Source organism: Pipistrellus kuhlii, unplaced genomic scaffold, assembly GCF_014108245.1.
Source record: "Pipistrellus kuhlii isolate mPipKuh1 unplaced genomic scaffold, mPipKuh1.p scaffold_m20_p_11, whole genome shotgun sequence".
In the NCBI taxonomy this organism is placed as follows: Eukaryota; Metazoa; Chordata; class Mammalia; order Chiroptera; family Vespertilionidae; genus Pipistrellus; species Pipistrellus kuhlii.
Genome location: NW_023425416.1, coordinates 8,224,544 through 8,241,103, shown reverse-complemented (window position 1 = coordinate 8,241,103; position 16,560 = coordinate 8,224,544). Strand labels below are relative to the sequence as shown.

Below are 16,560 nucleotides of genomic sequence, written 5' to 3'. Positions count from 1 at the left end.
GTTTTTATACGAGGAAGTCTGTTTCCACAGAAGCTGGGAGATAGGCATGGTTCTTCCACGGTCTTATGAGACAGTAGACGAGGCCCTCACTCACAGCACATTCCCTCTGGGGGCGTATCTGACACCCCGTTGGATATCACAGTAATCTAATGTCACAGAACAGTTCTCGAAGTGTGTTCTAAGGACACGTGATGGGGGATTGGAGGGGAGAGGGAGGCAGTCGTCAAGGCCCTTCCATCCTTCTGCCGTGAGCGTGCAGTGCAGCGCTCCCGGGCTGTGTGACCTGGGAGGGCATCCTCCCTCTGATGCTTAATGGAGTATTGTGCTTGCATGGTCTGCCTCAGTTCTGATTGCTGGTATTGAGAGAGAGAGCCCAAATAAGCAAAAGCTCTCCCTGGCCCCGATCGTGCACCGGCTTTTCAATAACTTATTTTAATCTGGTCCTGAGACAGTCTATAGCAGATGCAGAAATGTATGGAGTGCCTTCTATGCCAGCTGCTGCAAAGACACTCCTTCATCACCGATTCATTTAATCCTCGCATTTACCCTCTGGGAGGGGAGCTTTAGGATGCCCGCTTCACATAGGGGAAAACAAGTATAGTGACTCTGTCTCAGCCTGTGTACACAGATAGTGTCAGAGCTACAATCAGTGGGGACCAGGAACAGTTGTCAAAAATTAAGAATTTCTATATGGCTACAGCAGAGCACTAAACTTAAGAGTAGGACCTTTCTGAGTAGGGGATCCAGCAAACCACACTCCCGCTTCTTGCAACTGCCCAGGTGGCGAGGCTAGAAGCCAGCCCTGACACAGTCGAATCCAGCTGCTTTCCCAGTAAGCATCCTGCACTCACATCTGTCAGACTGAGTGTTTTCCTAATTTCTCATTCATTTACAAAGTTTTAATTTCTTACCGTACTGCGGGAAGTGTTTGCACTGCTATTTCCCCCGCAAGATTGCATTCTTGGCTATCGTGTTAAAAACAACCTCTTAACAGTAAAGCTGGCCGAAACCGGTTTGGCTCAGTGGATAGAGCGTCAGCCTGTGGACTGAGAGGTCCCAGGTTCGATTCTGGCCAAGGGTATGTACCTTGGTTGTGGGCACATCCCCAGTAGGGGGTGTGCAAGAGGCAGCTGATAGATGTTTCTAGTTCTCTATCCTTCTCCCTTCCTCTCTGTAAAAAAAAAAATCAAAATATTTCAAAAGAAAAAAGTAAAGCTGTAACAATTGTGAGTAGTTATATGTAGTAGTAGAAAGTAATTAAAAGGACATATAGATGTTAATATATACACTGACTATGCAAGGAACTCCGGTGTTTTGTAAAATGTGTATCAGCAGATCACCTACAAACATTGCACTGGTTGGTAACTTAAAGTGCTTGCATTTCTTTTCATGTCTTTGTGGCGTAGGTAGGAAGGGAAAGATGAAAATGTTTTGTTCCCCGCACTAATTAAACAATTACTGCTTCCAGGGAGTGCAGACTAGCTGCCAGAGGCGGTACTTTGTATGCTATTCTTACTGATCTGGCTTATAAATGACCCGCCTCATTTTTTTACCACGGCCCTAACATTTTAAGTGCAGATCCACGAAATTTAACTCCTAAACTGCTTTAAAAAAAAAGGCCTTTCAATCTTTATTCTTTCATATTCATGCTTGGTTTATAGAAGGTACTTAAAAATATCTGTTTGATTGAACATGACTAAAAACTAAGTCTTTTTGCATAGATACTTCATTTTAATTTAGATACTGACTTAAGAGTGGCTAAATATAGGAAAGGCCAGAGCAACCCCACATGGTTTGGGTAACTTTAAGGAAGAACAAAGGAAGGGGAAAAGGATCCCCAAGTTTAACAGTTTCTCTAGAACAGACTAGCAAAGGTTAAATTCTCCCCCTGGAAAACATTGGTGTCATGCTAAAATAAGAAAGTAGTAAACTCAGTACAACTTAGCATCCTCTGAGAAAAGAGCAATCATAATAGGATTTTAAAATATGCTCAGAGATCTGAAGGAAGACCTTGTGCAATGAATTAAAAACCTGTGTGTGTGTGTCAGGAACAAATTAGAGTCTATGAAATGGAAAGATGTGCCTGTAGTAAAATGGACAAAGCTGAAATCAAACTCAAACTGGATACAAAAGTTTCAACATAAGTCTAAGACAGTGGTTGGCAAACTGTGGCTCGCGAGCTGCAGTTTGCCGCTCTGTTGACTAATGAGTTTGCCGACCACTGGTCTAGGAGGTGACCCCATGGAGAGATGCAAGAGGAAGAAATAATGGCTGAGGTTTTTTGAGAACCGAATAAAGAAATAAATTCTTACATGGAATGACCAGGATGCATTGGAACAATAAGAGACCTGAATACCACAATTAACAAGACTGATCTAACAGTGATATGTAAAAGTTTACCTAAGAGACTGTATTGAGAGACCATACAGTTTATTTAGATAAATTGACCATAAATGGAATTTCAGTACATTAAAAAAAAATGGTGCCACATTCCTTGATTACAATGAATTAATATTAAAAACCAATAATGAAATGATACCCCAAATCCTTATATTAAGACACTGAAGTCCTTATATCTAGAATTGTAGATAATTGATGGGTTAAAGAGGTATTGAAAATAGGCTACATTTGCCGAAACCTGTTTGGCTCAATGGATAGAGCGTCGGCTTTGGAACTAAAGGGACTCAGGTTCGATTCCGGTCAAGGGCATGTACCTTGGTTGCGGGCACATCCCCAGTAGGGGCTGTGCAAGAGGCAGCTGATCGATGTTTCTAGCTCTCTATTGATGTTTCTAGCTCTCTATCTCTCTCCCTTCAGCTCTGTACAAAATCAATAAAAATATATATATAAAGAAAATAGGCTACATTTAATTTTAAGTATTTTGTAATTTCTAACTACACTGAGAAAAAATTAAATGTAGCCTAACTACACTGAGAGAAAAAAAATATCTAGCCTAAGTTGTTGTCTATTGCAGAAAAGATTAAAAATAAGGCTGTTTCACCTCAAGAAAAAAGGAAAAAATAGATACATTTTTTAAAAGTTCAAGGAATTAAAATGGGGGCAGGGAGGAGATAGTAAGTCTAGTGAAAGATAGAACTTTGAAAAATGTAATTACATGAAAACATTTGAGAATTGTTAATATCCTTAGGTGTGATGATAATGTTTATTTTTTTTCAAATCCTTATAAGAAAATATTAATGAATAAGATACTTGTGATTTCCTTCAATGGACATGCGGGAGGAAGTAGAGATAAAATAAGATTTCCCTTGAGCTGGTGACTGTTGTGATTTATCGATGGCTATAGTACTATTGTACTTTTATGTAGGTTTGATATTTTCTTCTATAATAAAAGGCTTAATAGAAGTATTTTAAAGGACATAAGTATTTAAAATTATTTAGAATTTCGTACTAGTAAACTTTTATGACTTACCTTTATTGTTGAAAGTATGACCGATATACCACCCTTTATTACCATTGACCACCTCCACCCCCCCTTCCTACCTCCAGGTTTTCACTGCACTGCGGTTGGCATCCATGGGTTATGCATGTACATATAAGTTTTTGGTTAATCTCTTCCTGCCCCTCTCCCTTCAATCATAAGCATCCTATATAATAAAAGGGTAATATGCAAATTGACCCTAACTGTGGACCGACAGGTTACTATGATGGGAACTGACCACCAGGGGGCAGACACTCAATGCAGGAGTTGCCCCCTGGTGGTCAGTGTGTTATCACAGGAGGAGCTCCACTCAGCCACAAGTGGGGCTGACAGCTGCAAGCACAGGCCTCTCCGGCCTCCTTGGCGGTGCTAACGGTGTCCCACTGCCATCAGTGAGACATCCCCCAGGGCTCCCGGGCGGTGCCAGCTGAGCTGAGGGACCCCCCACCACCACACACACATACCCTGAGTGCATGAATTTTTGTGCAATGGGCCTCTAGTAATAAATAATACTTATGGTAGATGTGCTAGTCTCTGTTCCCAGCCATTTACATGTATCAGCTCAAATCTGGGCTCTAGTCACCCGCTATGAGGCTTTGGCCAGTTAATTCACCTGAATGTGCCTTGTTCCTTCCACCTCAAAATGTGGATAATAGTGGTACCTGAAAACAGGTTATTATGAAGGTTAAGTTGTTGCATGTAAAATATCTAGGAAAGAGCCTAGCAGCATAGTAAGAGCGCACCACACATTAGGGATCTAAACTAAAAACAGAATAAAAGGATGAGTTCTCAAAACTGTTAAGGCCACTAAGTTCTGACAGCTGGAGATTTAAACAACACACAGAAAACAGACATGAAAATGTGGATTAAAAGGTCTAAATACTCTTAAATAAAAACTGTGTTATATATAGTCAAAGAATTATACATCATGAAAAGGTTAGGTTAGATTGATTCTGGGAATGAAGAGCAGGTTAAATATTACCAAAAAACTCAGTGAATTCAGAGCATTATTATTAAAGGTATTGCTTAAAAAAAATCAATAGATGTTGCAAAGCCAAAATAGCACCTACTCATAATCCCCATCCCCCAAAGAAAAAAAACTCAGCAAACTAAAAGTATAAAGCATCCTCTTTAATTTGATCAATGTTATTTATCAGAAACCTGTACCATTTTTATTTAACGTTAAAAATTTAGAAGCTTTTGCCGAAACTGGTTTGGCTCAGTGGGTAGAGCGTTGGCCTGCGGACTGAAGGGTCCCGGGTTCGATCTGGTCAAGGGCATGTATCTTGGTTGCGGGCACATCCCCAGTAGGGAGTGTGCAGGAGGCAGATGATCGATGATTCTCTCTCATCGATATTTCTCTCTATCCCTCTCTGTAAAAAAATCAATAAAATATATATTTTTTAAAAACTTAGAAGCTTTACCATTAAAGAATACAACATGATGTATCCTTGTAGTGCCAGAGTAGAAAACTATGGAGGCCCTGACCCTCACAGTAAAGCAAAATACCTAAGGGCTAAAAAGAGGCAAAACTGGCATTACTGGCAGATAAAGATGTAGCCAACCTCGGGAAATGGCTCACAGATTATTAGGCCTTAAAGAGTCTTGCCGTGTGGCCGGATACAAGTTCACCATGCAAAAATGAACTTTCTATCAACTGAAACCAAACAGAAAATGCCGTGAGCCCATTCTCAGTAACAAACTCTAAAACACCTAGGAGTTAACCCAGAATGAAATTAGCCAAGACTATGGAGAAAACTATAAACTCTAATTGAAAGCATTAAAAATAAGCTGGAGCAATTAGTTACCCTTAGAAAAAAAATAACTAAAATCAGACCTTATCTTACACCAAAACCAGAATGAAATTCAGATGAATTCATTAAATGTGAAAACAATGTAAAATACTGGACTAGAGAAAGCATTCTCAAACAAGATTCCAAAAAGGACAAACATGAGAAGATGATAAACTTGATTACATCTAAATTTCAGTACAACATAAACAACCACAATCAATGTGAACAGAAACTAGAGACTGGAAAAAAACATTTGCAACATGTGCCACAGGTAATATAAAATAGCTAATATGAATCCATTTCAAAGAGACAAGACTATTAGAGAAATGTTCAAAGCATATTAATAGTTTCCAAAGAGGAAATATAGATGGCCAATAAGCAAGATATTCAACTTCCCTGATAAGAAATACAAATGAAAACAATAGTAAGATACAGTTTTCACCCACCAGATTGGCAAAAGAATTAAACTTTAAATTGACGAGGAAAGCCCTGGATGGTGTTGCTCAATGGTTACAGCGTAAGCCCGTGCATCAAAGGTTCTGATTCCTGGTCAAGAGCATGTGCAAGTTTGACCCCCAACCCGGTGGGCTTGGTATGGGAGGCAACCAATCAATGTGTCTCTCTCACATCCATGTTTTTTCTCTTTCTTTCGCCCCTCCCCCTTCCATTCTTTCTAATCGGGTGAGGATTAACCAAAAAAATAAATACATAAATTAATTAAATGATGAGGAAAAACAAATATTCTCATGCATTCTCATGCTGGAAGAAGTGTAAATCGGTAACAACCACTCGGGAGAGAAATTGGCAATATCTTGAAAACAGAAACAGGCATACCTGTGGCCCAGTGCTTCTCCACAGGGCTCTTCTTCCAATGCACACAAGATACACATGTAACATACATGTCTGTGCTTGGGCGATGAGTGAATCTGGTACACCTATAGCAGAGGAAAGAATGAGCTGGTTGAAATGCACTGACATACTGACATCTGGAAGGCCGCATCCAAAATTGCAACCGTTTTTATCTGTGGATACTTTACCTCTAAAGTTGGAGTGATGGTTAAGAGGACATTGGTCTTATTTGTATTCAGGGTGTAAGAATTTGTCATGTTTTATTTCATGTAAGAATAATGCAGAAACTGCATATTTGATAGTTTTCCAGCCCCTCAGTAGATCTGAACTAGCCTTTTCTTTCTTCCCGAGGTATGGAGCAGTTTCGGCAGGAATGCTGTGTGCCCTCACCACCCTGTCCCAGCAGCTCGAGAACGAAAATGCCGTGGATGTTTTCCAGGTTGCAAAAATGATCAATCTTATGAGGCCTGGAGTTTTCACAGACATTGTAAGTACTCTGCTTATTTATGAAGACTATACAACATCCGTCAAAACTCAGGCTGTGGAGCCGTGGTTCTTAGCGGGGGGTGATTTGGGCCCCCTCCCCATCCCCAGGGGACATCTGGCAATGTCAAGAGACTTTTTTGGTTGTCATAACTGGAGTTGGAGAGAAGTACTCTGGCGTCTAGTGAGTCCAAGGATGCTGCAGTGAAGAAGCAGACCTCCAAGACAAAGAATCGTCTGGCCCAAACTGTCAGGGGTGCTGGGCTGGAGAAACCCTGCTTTCTAAGGTACAGGGTCCTCTAGTTACAATAGGCGGGTACCCTGTTATCTTAACTGACTCTCAACAGTGGGAATTAGATTTAGTTCCAAGCTAGCAGATACCTAAAGGATGTGAAGGAAGCACATGTCTTGGTTATAAAGGATTCATGTGATTTTTTTTAGACAGCATCAGTGTCCATTCCTGTTTCTCAAGTATGTTTTCCGGTGACATTTCTAATTAGTATTCCTACCTTAGATGAAATGCCGAAGCTGCCCTCTGGCTCACGCCGTCTTCCTCTTGTGTTTCAGGAACAATACCAGTTTGTCTACAAAGCAATGCTCAGCCTGGTCAGCACTAAAGAGAATGGAAACGGTCCCATGGCCGTGGACAAAAATGGTGCTGTTCTCATCGCAGACGAATCGGACCCTGCCGAGAGCATGGAATCTCTGGTGTGACGGCGACCCCGCCAGGGCGCCTAATTTGTAAAACTTCTGAAGACTGAGAACTTTTTTGAGGCCTTTTTTGCCAGACTCTAGGTTATATAATAACCCAGTTACTTTTTTACACTGATAAAAGTTTTGATATTTATTTTTTGCCATTTTATGTCTTAATGGTATCCTACTGAGCATTTGCACCTCTGTTCATTCCCCCCGACCCACCACCCACTCCCGTGAAACGCAATTTGACCTAGTTTGCACTATCTGATCAGTGTTACTGCCTATAATCTAATACTAAAGCAAACCCTGGTGTGACATTCCATAACAACATACATGCTCCTTTTTTAGTTCAGTACAGTGAAGGTCTTTGTTAGGACAGTGAATCTTGGTTCTATTATTATTATTGCTAAAGCAGTTACCATTCTACTAGCAGGCAATGCTCTATTTTTCCTCAGCCCTCCTCTGCTATTTTTTTTTTATTTTTTATTTTTTTAGGCATTGTTCAATACTGTATGCCTTCTCTATTTTAGTGGATGAGCATTGTTTTCTTTTAAAGAATAGTAGGTGGTTAGATTTGGGAGCTACTAAGAAGGTTGGTCAGCTTCATGGCCTTGAAGCAGTTCCATGGATGATGGGGAAGACATCCATTGAGAAATTAGAAGGTTTCCGAGTTGCTTCATGTGAACATCACCTATTAGTTACAAACGTATACTCATAGCTTAAAAATGCCCAACTGTGTCAAAATAAAGGATATCTCTGTATTACAGTTTTCACAATAGCTATGTGGACGGCGTGTGTTATTTCCATTTGATTCTGAAATAGCTCCACCCTCAAAGCAGGGCTATCTTTTACAATAGAGAGATGGCAATATTTTACACAGCTCCCTTAAGAAACCCCTTAGCGACTCTCCACTGATCTTTTTGGTTTATAATGCCATACCTCACGGCAGGTGGAATATGAAACTTTTTGCAGGTGTGTGATTTTGAAACCAGTCCTCTAGAATTCCTATTACTCATATAGCAATCTAATAAAAACTACCTATCTAGTTAACATTCTTTTCTTTCCTTTTTTTTTTTTTTTTTTTGCCAAACGTTTCATGATAAATCTCATAACCACATACATTCTTCTACTTAGAATTAGAATGAAAATACTGTCTTAGCATAAGTCTTAGGACCGTCTACACTCCCACATGTGGTCAAATTAGATTTGGAGAGAGGAAAACAGAATCTTGGATAAATCATATCTGCATTTTCAAATAGCTTTTAGAAGAGAGAGATGGCTTTGTATGTTTCTGTGTAGTGTAGCCTCAAGCACAGACATACGTCAGTACAAGAGGCAGATGATCACCACACAGAGCCCAGGGCCTGGCCTCTGGAGCCACAGCCACCCACTGTACATAATGGGAGAATGAGGGGCATTATGAGGAATTTCAGTTCTGTTAGAAAAAAACAACCTACCCACTGAGATCTGTTTCTCCTAGTGCTTGTTTGCTTTCGAGGGACAACTTCTGTCAGGAGTGAAATCATGGCCAGATCTGGACCTGTTAAGAAAAAAAAAGGGGGGGTGGTTATTTTTTTATGCCAATAAACTACAACAAAAAGTCCCCACTGGCAACTTTACTCTCTTGGTAGGCATTCGAATGTTAGTGGTCATCGGCACTGACGTCCTACTTCTCTTCACTGGCTTTCCATGAAGTTTGTCAGAACGGTGCTGAACGGCCTCAGCCCCTAAGCAGAGAGGTCACAGGCCGAGCCCAGGAGTTCTAATGCGCAGGCCCAGTCAATGCAGTGCTCGTGAGCTACGTAATTTTCAGGGTTAGGTTAATCTCATCTGTCACACAGATTCAGCAACATAGAACAGTCCTGGAGAAAAGATGTGGCAATGAGCCATGTTTGCGAACTTTGAATGTGCTCGATGGCTAAGACACCTTTAGAGTCCCCCTGCTCCCATCAGAGGTGACGCAAGAAGCTCTGCCTAACAAGCAAGAATAAAGCTTGAACATGAAGCACTACAACTGCGGGAGGCCGCAGGATCGGGAAGGAAAAGGTTTCATATCATTACGAACTAGATCTTTGCAGTCAGTTAAGTAGGTCACTTTGGCTGTACAGATTAGAACAGTGGTCGGCAAACTCATTAGTCAACAGAGCGGCAAACCGTGGCTCGCGAGCCGCAGTTTGCCGACCACTTGACTAGAGTATTGACATGAGTTGGCACAGCGGACTTGACTTTCAGAAGCAATGTGCAAGTTGGGGGTTCATGATCCCTCAGTAATTTTTTCTTAATATACAAGGAAACATTGGTTAGGAGACACAGCAAGTATTCCCTTCTGTGCTGTTTACAGAGGTGTCAATTCATGGAACTGCACACCCTCCAACACAATCCTGTGACCCTCTCTTAGATGGCCATCAGAAGCATGATAAAAGAGAGAGCTAGAAAACAGAATAGAAACATTACAGGGATGATTTGGAAGTTCTCTGTGAGCTACTTGTTGATTTACAGCGGGCTTGAACCAAAGGCTACAAAATCCTGGTCCCCTGAACGAGGAGCAATTGCCATTTGCCCGTCTTGCCAAAGCGACCCAAGCATCCTTTCCTGAGGACAGTGAGGCACAGCAGCTCCTCACTTGGACCACAGTGTACCCCCCTATTCAATTGTTGTTGGCAGAAGCATGCTTGCCGCTCTTCTGGAGTGGGGCTTCAAAGATGGCATTTTCTTTGAAACATAAGCACATTGCTTAACAAGGTTACCACCACTGCACTCGGGGGGAAGGAAATAGCTTTTGCAAATCAGTGTGTGCTATTTTGTAGAATAAGCGTTATTAGGTACATGACTTTTGCTCTAGGTAAACAGAATGCGCGCATCATACAAAATTAAATTGCAATGACCAGGCCAAGTGTCCATGCTGGACATCAGAGAAAAGACACCTCATTTCTCCATCAGGAGAATTCTCTTGCATCCAAAAGCCACAATATCTTTTTTACATACAAAAAACTGAACGTCTGAATTTCAGGAAGAATAAGATCAATTGAATGGGTTTTCTGAATCTTTATTCATTGTAGCTTTTAGTCTATTTCCATCAAGTTGGAGAGGCCAGCAAGGTCAGAGAAGGAAATGGTATTCAAAGTCTGGCTGTTGGGAGTGTTTAGCCCAGAGTGACATATTTCAATCAACTAACCTTAATTATTTCTTAATGACACAGCACAACTGCCTTGTTATAAATTTTTCTTGAATGCTTATATACTGTATTTAAAAATTAAAATATAGTACCAATTTACCAAAGATACATAGTACTGATTCAAAGCAAAAAATGATAATAAAAGAAACCCAAACTCATCATAATTTAAGAAATAAAAAATGTAGTTTGTCTTAAGAATTTAGCAGTTATACTGGAAAATGCATTTCAACTCCTTATGTTCCAAAGTTCATGCTCCAATGGTATCAGTGAATTTTTATATGAAGGAAAATGCCTGCTTTTTATTTCTTTTTTTTAACCAGCTGTAATTTCACTTGCCCCTTTGCACTTTCCCTGAACATGTTGCCACTTAGCATCCAATATCAGTTTCACTTATCTCTAGAAAGAAGGCATGCTACAAATAGGAAGGAATTGTAATAATGATATTTGGCCTCTACTTTGTCTTAGCTGTTAAACTGTTTTTAGTATTTTTGTTAAATATTTGCAAAGGGAAGAATTTTCTACAGAGGATAATTAATTTCAAGGAAAAAAAAAAATATCTTGAGTTTTAAGAAATAAACATCTCCAGAAAAGGAGACAGCCAATTTTATAAAATGTCGCAACTCTCCAACATTTGGGGTAGTGACTCTTTTGTTAAGACATTTGAAACTAGCAAGCAGCCATTGTTTCTAAAAACTGAAAACAAACAAACAAAAAAAAAATCACTTAGCCTTCATGTTGAGTCGTGTTCCTTTCACTTTGTTTGGACATTAAGACTGTAAATATTTTGTTGCTTGGGTAAGCATCTTCTGGGAACTTTGTATCTATGGTATATAATCATAGAATTTTATATTTTCATATAAAGCTAATTTTTTTCTAGTTTCAACTCCGTCATAGTTTTGTTTTTGATTTTTTTTGTTTTTGTTTTTGTTTTGTGTGTGGTGGATATGTGAATTCAACTTTCTGTGTATTGAAGTAGAAAGAATCATCTCTGCATTCCAAAAGAATCTAACATGTGTTATTTCTTTGAGGCAGTGATTGTGACAGTTGGTTGTTTTTTTAAAATTCCATTGACCATTTGTGCAAAGGAATTAGACATAGTCACTGAAGACATTTGCTGCATTGACCCATTTGGAAAAAGTGTTTTGGGTTTTTTTTTTAATTTGTTCCAGGGGGAGGGGTTTTGTAACCTGAAATTTTTCCCTTTTACTTTCTGTTTAAAACTATATCAAATCATTCTATTATAGTGTTATTTAATATGTAAATTGTATTGCTATACATAAAATAAAGTATGGTTTTTGATGTATTCATTAGTGATGAGCATTTCTATGGAAATATCTATATCAAATAAAAAATCAGGTTGCTAGTCTCCCTTAACAAATCACATTTACACCCCCAGACCCTTCATCTTAGTTTCCATTTTAGTACAATGAATATTAGGGGTCTTTACACAGCCAGAAAGCCAAAAAGAAATGTCTTTTCTGAGTTTTTCCTCCTTTAAAGACTAAAAATGACAAAGCTTTAGCTGCATATTGAATTAAACTGTTTTTTATGAGTATGCTAAGAAGTACTATTTTCCGCAGTGTATTGACTAAAGTTGTAGCAACTTCTTAATATTTATTGTGAGGATGAAGACTAGAAAGACTTGGAGAATATGAAATATATAGGATCAGTACAAACTGCTTCTACTTATAAGGAATTTTGACATTTCCAAATAGGGGGACCTGAAACTGGCAGCTTTAAAACACCATTCTTTTTTAACCTTAGGTGGCCTCAACTCTTAATACCATGGTTCCAATATTTCTTTCCAAGGAGATTAAAGAGCTGATATTTCATTTCCCCTAAGTAATGGAACTTAAGAAATAACGTGTTAATAGTTTCCAGTGCTATATGGTATGTCCCTCAGCCCAGCTTGCACCCTCTTCAATCTGGGATTGCTTGAGGGATATCCAAATGCCCACTTAAGGCCTTGTCCTGTCCAGGCCTAAACAGGCAGTTCTCACAACCCAGGACTGCTGGCTCCCAACCGCTTGCTTGCCTGCCTGCCTGGCCCTAACCGCTCTGCCTGCCAGCCTGATCACCCCATAACCACTACCCTGCCAGTCTGATCAACACCTAACTGTCCTCCACTGCCGGCCTGGTCACCCCCAACTGCCCTCCCCTGCTAGCCATCTTGTGGCAGCCATCTTGTGTCCACATGAGGCAGCCATCTTTGACCACATGATGGCGGCCATCTTGTCTGTTGGAGTGATGGTCAATTTGCATATTACTTCTTTATTATATAGGATATACAGAGAGATTTCAGAGAAAAAGAAGAGGGAGAGAGAGAAACATCAATGGTGAGAATCATTGACTGCCTCCTCCAACACTGGTGATTCAGCCCGCAACCTGGGCAAGCGCCCTGACCAAGAATCAAATTGTGACCTGGTTCATAGGTCAATGCTCAACCACTGAGCCATGCCAACTGGGCCCTAATTACTTATAAGTCCACCCAAGATGGTTCCATGAAGCAGAAGCTCTGACTGTTCAAAATAACTGACAAATCAATTCTCTACTCCATGGCTTTCTCTGCCCAGAATATAACCCTAAACTATATAGGAAGCTTCATTTCTGCTACCAAGAATGGGGCAAAGAAACAAGAATGCAAAGAGCCACTAACCCAAAACTCCATTTTCTGACAATGAATTTAGACTGCTGAGAACTTGTAGTAACAAGTCATTATTCATCATGTCTGGATTCAGAGACATGCTTCATTTCTGCCTGTGCTGGTGAAATAGCATATGTCTCCAGAGGTAGGAACTAGGAGTCAGGTACCAGCACGGTAGAACGGACTTTCGTAATTATGAAGTTTGCCCGTAAGACCAGCAGTTTATCTGATTTAACAATCATGCTGCTTAAACATTGAAATATAGGAAACTGACTGATTTGTGGTAATTTGAAATAATGCAACTGGTATCTTCCCTTCCCCATACTATTTCTGCATGGTGTAAAATCAGGCTTGGAGGTAACAACCTTGCAGAGCTCAGGAGAATGTTCTACATGGTAGTTATCTCGAGCATTTCATTAGAATTCATTTGATAAGCATTTGCTAAATGTCTACTACAGGCCACGTTAGCTATACTCTGTACAGAATGTGAACTTGTTGGCAAAGGCACTTCAAAAGTCAGATGAGGCAAAGATTACAATTGAATCTTAAAAATTAATTCTTCAATTTATGCAAAGATATTTATTTGGTACATAGTAAAGATGAGAAAATAAGTAAAGCCTATAATCACGGATGTTACCTAACTTGTAGACTGTGCTCCCCATTCTTCATTAAATTTGTTACACCTGGAATTTATTTCCCCATAGTGAAGAAAAAAAAATGTTGAAGAATGAAGACTATGGGATCAAACAGCCAAAGGTTCTAGTTAGTTCTGCACTTTCTGGGCAGAATTGCCCAGTAATTTACTGGATGATTTGGGATAAGTTACTTCACTGCTTTATCTGTGATTTGCATCAGCTTGAAAATAGAGAAGTGAATGTTTACCGAATCAGATTGCTGTGAGCAGTGAATGAGAAGATGCATGCAAAGCTCTTGGGAGAGTCATTAGCCATTAAAATTATCTTATAATCTTTATTTTTTAATTGCTTAGCAGACCTCTTGTCAATCATGAAACAAAAAGTCAACAGCCTTAGCTTGCCCAATTGAATAGTAATATTGAGATATTTCCTTCACTGATGAGGAAACTCACTGCATCAAATTAGATGCAAGGCAGGTGAATGGAGATGAATACATATAGTCTGCTGTCCATAAACAAGTGTGGCAGAAGCACAAATGGACAACCATACACAGTGCCCAAAGCTTTGGTATTTCTCTTCTAATGGTTTAAATATCTCAGTGTATTAAAAAAAAAAAAAAGCTTCATACTTTCAGAAAAGTGAAACAGTTATATTTGCTACTGTCAAACATCAACCACACAATATTGTAGAGTGCTATGAAAGAGATAAACTTCTTTCTATTGCTAGCTATACTGCCCTTTCTCAACCCCAAACTCTATAAACTAATATAAACTTTTCTTCAGACAATTTTTTATTTTATTTATTTGTTTGTTTGTTTGTTTATTTATTTTACAGAGAGGAAAGGAGAAAGATAGAGAGTTAGAAACATCAATCAGCTACCTCCTGCACATCTCCTACTGGGGATGTGCCCGCAACCAAGGTACATGCCCTTGACCGGAATCGAACCTGGGACCTTTCAGTCCACAGGCTGACACTCTATCCACTGAGCCAAACCGGGTAGGGCTCCAGACAATTTTTATATCCTGCATCATCTCTGAGTGCAATATATCGCTGTTATTATCAACCATCACCTTTCCTCCCCCTAGAGGTCTACTTGGCCTCTTTAGCTATTACAAAGAAGGACGTGCCATAATTAGAAATATCGATATTTTTTGTTGATAAAGCCCATAAAGTACATTATTGCATAGTATCTCACTATATAAGTAAGATCATCTGTTTCCTCTGCCAAAGCTTTATTGAGTGTTGAAGAAACAATTAGAATAAATAAATTAAGGTTACTTATCTTAGAACCCTTGGTACTTTAACAATAAATTAAAATATATATTCCAATATTTAACATGTTTATGACTCATGAATTCTATAAATGTTTCAAAATTGATCATTTAAAAATAATATGGGATGGGTTATTAGTATACTAGATTTTAAAAATAATTTTTCATGGAAAGATGGACAATAAAACTGAACTTATTAATATGGCTTATTAAGACACCGCTTGTTGACACAAAACTCTCACTTTCCTTAACAAGATGTAAACTGGATTCTGTGTCAGAATATCCCAACAGGTGGCATAATGTTCTTTACTTTTAAGCTTTCACCATACTAATAATCAGGTATCTTCCATTAGATAGGGAAAGCATTTCCTGTTTCTTCATTTCACTTCTTAAATGCCTCATGTGAATGCATGCCTGTGAGCACCCAGATTACACAGTTCCAAAATTATCCCTTGGCTTTTAAAAATTCTCCTAGTCTTTAAAAAATGATAAGGAGTCCTTACTATTCTTAAAAGGATTTAGGCCTAAGGATTTGAAGATGGCAGCATAGGTAAACCTATACTCGCTGCCTCTCACAACCACATCAAAATTACAACTAAAAGGCAGAACAACTTCCACCCAGAACCACAGGAAAGCTGACTGAGTGGAAATTCCACAACTAGAGAGATGAAGAAGGCACATTGAGACTGGAGGCATGGAAAGTGCTGGCACTTGGATGTGCTGCTCTTTAACTAGGAGGGAGAAACAAGCTCCCACTTGCTCTGAACTCCAGTTCCTGGCAAGACTCTGGGGGACCCAGGCACATATGGGAGAAACTGGACTATCTGGCATTGGGACAGGAATGGGAAGGTGGCTTTCTCTCAGAGGTACACGCAGCGATCATTGTTCCTGCATGGAGGTGGGGGACAGGGACACCCGGGGACCTCGCTGATGCAGGGTTGACTGGTAGCCATTGCTGTTTGCTCCACTCTGTTGATTCCCAGAGACCCTGCCCCACCCAATTTACAACTCCACCCAAGTTGTGTGCAACAGCTTTTGCATATGAATGGCCTGTCCTTTCTCTGCCTAAAACTTGTCAAACTGTAGCTGGGTCAGAAAGCCCCAGAGCTTCCAAAAAAAAAAGGCTCAAGGCCCAGCGGCAGCAGCAGCCTGTGTTGCTTCACTTCCAAACCCCATACAAAGAGGAGAAATCTGCAGATGTCTCTGAGCTCCTGCTGGGTGGCCCCAGAGTGTGGCTGGCCTTGCACCTCCTTGGAGATCTAAGAGCCAGTGTACCCAGTAGTCAGACTGAGAACATACCAGATTTTATCTCTTCACATCCATAAGAAACACACTCAAGGGGCAGACTCAGTGATCACCAAAGCCCCACTGAAGCAAGTCCTGCCACATAAGGGTGTCTCCTGTGCAACAGAACTTCCAGTGTAGACACAGCTGGTCATCACAGCCAATTGGCCTGGAAGTCAATTCCTCCCAGTGATACCAACAGCAATCAAAGGTAACTACAAGACTGTGCAAACTGCCCACAAAAGGGTGCACCAAGAGTGTCTACCTCAGGTGATGGGGAAGGCTGAGCCA

The 16,560-nt window shown here is 40.0% G+C and overlaps 1 protein-coding gene across 3 annotated transcripts in view; it reads left to right on the top strand.

Annotated features, from left to right (window-relative positions):
* PTPRG (protein tyrosine phosphatase receptor type G) overlaps window positions 1–11,738 on the top strand; it is a 643,070-nt gene extending 631,332 nt beyond the window's left edge. For all 3 annotated transcript variants that reach the window (XM_036430671.2, XM_036430672.2, XM_036430670.2), the window contains 2 exons: window positions 6,433–6,568; window positions 7,132–11,738. In XM_036430671.2, the coding sequence (XP_036286564.1) occupies window positions 6,433–6,568; window positions 7,132–7,278 (283 nt within the window). In that variant the 3' untranslated portion in view covers window positions 7,279–11,738. The remainder of the gene's footprint in view (window positions 1–6,432; window positions 6,569–7,131) is intronic.
* Window positions 11,739–16,560: the final 4,822 nt, after the last annotated feature.